The sequence below is a fragment of the Sinocyclocheilus grahami genome, unplaced genomic scaffold, assembly GCF_001515645.1.
Source record: "Sinocyclocheilus grahami isolate Dianchi unplaced genomic scaffold, SAMN03320097.WGS_v1.1 scaffold1002.1, whole genome shotgun sequence".
Taxonomy (NCBI): Eukaryota; Metazoa; Chordata; class Actinopteri; order Cypriniformes; family Cyprinidae; genus Sinocyclocheilus; species Sinocyclocheilus grahami.
Window position 1 is genome coordinate 581,451 of NW_015506181.1, and position 4,755 is coordinate 586,205.

Genomic DNA, 4,755 nt, shown 5'->3' on the forward strand with positions numbered 1-4,755 from the left:
TCATACCCTGCCATGCCCAGCTGATGCAAAGAATAGAATTTATATCTACACAGAAGAAAGCCCTGTCTAGACTCTGCCCCGGTACGAGTTGTGTCGAGCTATTCTTTAGCCTGTTTGTTTGATGAAAAAAGATGAAATGTAGTTGCAATAAATGTGTTAAGAATCCATACAACTGCAGCAGTGGAGGACTATTATTCTGCTGCATGATACTGCGGAAGAATTGATGACGGCACTATTTGATCTTCGGCTGACCAATCAGCAGAAAGGGGCGTTTAATTCCCGCACACATGTAGAAATCAAATATTCAAGCTGTTTATTCATTTTTCCACCCATGAACGAAAAACGAAAATTTAAGCTGAATTCTCGTTTTTTGGAAAAAAAAACAAAAAAACGAAAAAGGAGCCGTTTTCTCATTTTTCTGCTTTCAATATTAAATAAAAAACCGAATGATCGAATGATACACGGATTCATTTACCGCCACCTACTGGACTGGAGTGTGGGCAGTAGCTTGATAGAAAGGATAAAACTCATAAATACAAACCTCCCAGGAGAACTTGTTGCTCTTTCCTTCAGTGATTATTTATTTAAAATCATCATACCAATACTTTTGCATTGCAATAAACAATGATTAAACAAAGTTTAATAAGCAATAATAACATATTTTATGTGCTTTTCACTAAAGTAGTTGTTATTTTCTAAACAAGCTTGGTGTTTGTTGGTATTATTGTTGTAAGAAAAAGTCAATGTTTGCAAATGGCACTGTTTAAAAATAATCTTAATATAACACAGCTCTTACAACCTTAGCTTGTTTTCGTTCCTCTCAAAAAATAAATAAATATCCTGACTAAAGTTAATCGCTTTTACTTGTGTAGCGCATCGTTGCAAAATAGAGATCCATGTTGTCAACCACATCTCAGCTGCTTGATAGTTTATATTGTTGCAAAATGTATTATTGCTCTAATCTGCTGAATGTGACTATACGGCATTAAGATGTTAACAACATGATTTTAAGCTGCTTTGATTTAGACTATCTGAATAATAGGCCTAATAATAATAAACTATATTTTTATAGCACCTTTAGAAGTTGCTTCTCAAAACACTTTAGAAAAGTAAAAATAAATTGAAATACAAAACACCACGAAAACATGCATCAAAGCAATTTAAGAAGAATATAATGTCAAATTAAACAATTACAAAAAAACACATAAAACCACTTAAAGATTCTGCATGTCTAAGTCCCGGTCACCCACAGAATGTAGATGAGAAAAAAACAGAAAAAAAACAAAACTCTTTTAAAAACACTCTTAAAAATAAAGGTGCTTCAGAAGGTTCTTCAAGCGATGCCATAGAAGAACCATTTTTGGTTCCACAACGAACCATTCAAAGGTTCTTTAAAGAACCATCTCTTTTATAACTTTTTGTAATCTGAAGAACCTTCTTTTGCCACAAAGAACCTTTTGTGAAACAGAAAGGTCCTTCAGATGTTAAAGGTTCTTTATGGAACCATTTAGACAAAACGGTTCTTCTATGGCATCGTGAAGCACCTTTATTTTTAAGAGTGTATATGGGCGGTTAAAAGTTCTGACAGATATTTAGGGGCCAAACCATGCAAAACCTTGTAGGCAAGCATGAGAATTTTAAAATCTAACATTACATGAAATGTTAGATTTTAAAATTCTCATGCTTGCCTCCAATTTTATTATTATTTATTTTTTTTGCATCAACTTTACAACCAAACAAGGTACATAATCACATTCCAGAATATAACCAATCTTATTCAGCCTGGGTTGAGCATAACCAAAAACAGAAAAATAAATAAATAAAAATAAAGCGTCAAATGAACTAAGCTAAACCAGAAAGAACAAAAAAGGATGTTTAAAAAATAAAATACAACAAAATCGGCTTTTAAATTAAATTATATAAATCTAAGAGAGAAGTCGACTTAAGGGCTTTCTGTTCTTAACACATTTTGGATAAAGTTGAGTTTAGATCTAAACCATCTGCACTTGTGAATAAAAAACTTCCCAAAACATAACAGGAAATGAATAATACATTCAAAATCTTTGTTTTCAAGAAAAATACCACACCTGACCACCTTCACATTGAGTGGTGGGAATTCAACATCCCTGGAACATAACCAGTTTCGCATCTCTCTCCAAAAGGTTGTACCATAACACACAAAAAGATGATCTAAACATGATCTAAAGTTTCAATACTCGTTTCACAAAAAACACAATTATATTTCAATCTTAAAAATGTGTTAGGGTAAATCTCACTTAGAATCTTGAAGCTCACCTCTTTAGCTTTTGGAGGGAGGGAAAAAGACAAATCGGTTTTTTCATTTTTTTTTTAACCTATAAAAATCTTTAAACACTATTCCAACCCAAATTGGGTTTGGATAATAAGAAGGACTCATGTGATTAAGGAGTCATGTGATCATTTTCAATGGCGGGACAGAAACCTCCACAGGGTTCATTAAGAATATCTCAATTTGTATTAGTATTTGGAAGATTAACCAAAGTTTGTTAAATGGGCTTGAAACGACATGAGGGTTGGCAAATTATTACATTTTCATTTTTAGATGAACTATCCCTTTAAATGTTAAGACGGCTTGCGGTGTACGTGACGCTCCCCGGAAGGTTACCGTGCAGCGTCAGCACGGCCTGATTATTATTCATGAGCTGATCTAAGCATTGTTGTCTATTGTAAGTGTCCTGCTATGGCGATGCGTGTCTCAGGATGATCTCCGCGCGGAACAAAGACGAGATTGTGCGATTCTACACGGTCACCGACCCCACGACACACAAGAAAGGCTACACGGTGTATAAAGTCACGGCCAGGGTGAGAATAAGCGCGTTTTACCGGCGTGTAGAGCACATGTGCTAACGCTAATGTTTATCTGGAACACTAGCACAAACTAATAAAACATCGGAGTGGATGATTTGATCAAGGATTTGGTCACATGCATGTTTTGAGCTGTGTTTACTGATGTCAAGTAAATCTGAACCGGTCACAGTCAGATGTGTCACATCATATCCATAATCCGGTAATTATTTTTTTGTCTCTGAGGAAAACGCTCTTATTTATAGTCTTCGATCTTTGATTGACACTTGTCAACAGAAATATCAAATCAGTTCATGCGTTATTAATAATGGTGTTTTTAGATGGTGCTGTTTGTTTCAGTTTTTGTATTCTCTTCCTTATTTTTCTCTTATACACGCACACAATAAAGAGCTGACTAAACCAGAATTTTTGTTCATAATGTATCCAGAGGACATTTGCCTTAGTGATGGTCATATTATTCTGTTTCTCCACAGATTATTTCACGGAAGAACCCAGAGGACATTCAGGAGGTGAGAACTCTAAACAAATTCACTCTTGAAATAAAAAAAAATACCTTATTTACTATAATAATTAGGGCTGTGTATCACCAGCAAAGTCACGATACATATCACGATACAGAGGCCACGATACGATACATGACCGCACTGAATTTCACCTGAGCAGAATTTAGAAAAACAGCTGTTTATTAAACACTGCTTACTGTAGTGCCATTTCTAACTATTGGCAGAGCAGGCAGCTGACCTCTGCGTTATGAAGGGCCTCCATAACTATTGTAACACAGTACAATATAGGTATATATGTTTCATATATATGTTGTCATGTTGTACGCATATGTTTCATGTTTACATTGGGCACTCCCCACCAGGTACAATATTCTGATTGTTTTATATCTTGTTTTTAAGCCCATAAATAATAATGTATATTGTAATGTACTCATTCCAATATATTAAAAAAATTATTTACATTGCTGGTAGGTTATCATTGCACAAATTAACACTCTCTCTACAATAAAAAAAAAATGAGAAGAGTTCTAAACTAACGCGCTGTCTTCACTGTATCTAACGCACACACTCTCAAGGCTGATTTATACTTGACGCGTCCGCAAGTTCGCTTTGAGTGCGCGCGACGTCGTTTCGCATGGCGGTGTGCACAACATTTTTTGTAACTTTCCGCGCAGCTCCGCTTCCGAAGATGCACGAGTTCAAAGCGACTCTAGCCGAACATGCACGTCTGTGCCAGCATTTGTGTGAAACAGAAGCAGTTTGATGTTAATTGCAGTCACACACACAGATCACGCTGCGTTGATGAATCATTTCAGGAACAAACTTTTTAGCGCTGCCCGCAGTTTTATAAACTAAAGAGCTTAATCGCTCAAGAGCTACATTATCTTTCTCAACAAGGAGCTGGTAGCATCATTGTTTCTAAAGGAATTAAAACCACAGCTCTACTGTTAATAGAGAAACTAGGGCTGGACAATAATTCAATATGTATCGAGATATCATTTTTTTCAATAACGGTGATATGGTTTTTTTAAACACATTTCCGATATTTCGATATACATTACCAGTGTTTGCCATACATTGATTTATTTGTGGCGTTTGATTTCGTTGAATAAACACGAGCACTTGCACGTTTCAAAATCATAACACGTTGCGAGTGTTTTATATGAATGTATCTCTGAAGGGAACCGACTGTCTTCAGAAAAATTTCGATGGCATTTTTATCTGATAAAGTAGCGTTCATGAGCAGAGCTAATTTGATTACAGCCGTTACTGGAGAAACCGCTAGTTCCACTTCCACCGCTCTCACAGCGCCTCCTGCTGGCAGACAAGCAGTTTGCATTTTCAATAATAAACCCATTTCCATCCTGGTTAATGCACGTTTCAATCTATAAGAATAATCAGCCTACAC

At 35.8% G+C, this 4,755-nt stretch overlaps 1 protein-coding gene across 1 annotated transcript in view; it reads left to right on the top strand.

Moving 5' to 3' along the window:
* Positions 1 to 2,645: 2,645 nt before the first annotated feature.
* The window catches only part of rps6kc1 (ribosomal protein S6 kinase polypeptide 1), a 29,762-nt gene continuing 27,652 nt past the window's right edge, over positions 2,646 to 4,755 (top strand). The window contains exons 1-2 of the mRNA XM_016250686.1: positions 2,646 to 2,841; positions 3,318 to 3,353. Coding sequence (XP_016106172.1) covers positions 2,740 to 2,841; positions 3,318 to 3,353 — 138 coding nt within the window. The 5' untranslated portion in view covers positions 2,646 to 2,739. The remainder of the gene's footprint in view (positions 2,842 to 3,317; positions 3,354 to 4,755) is intronic.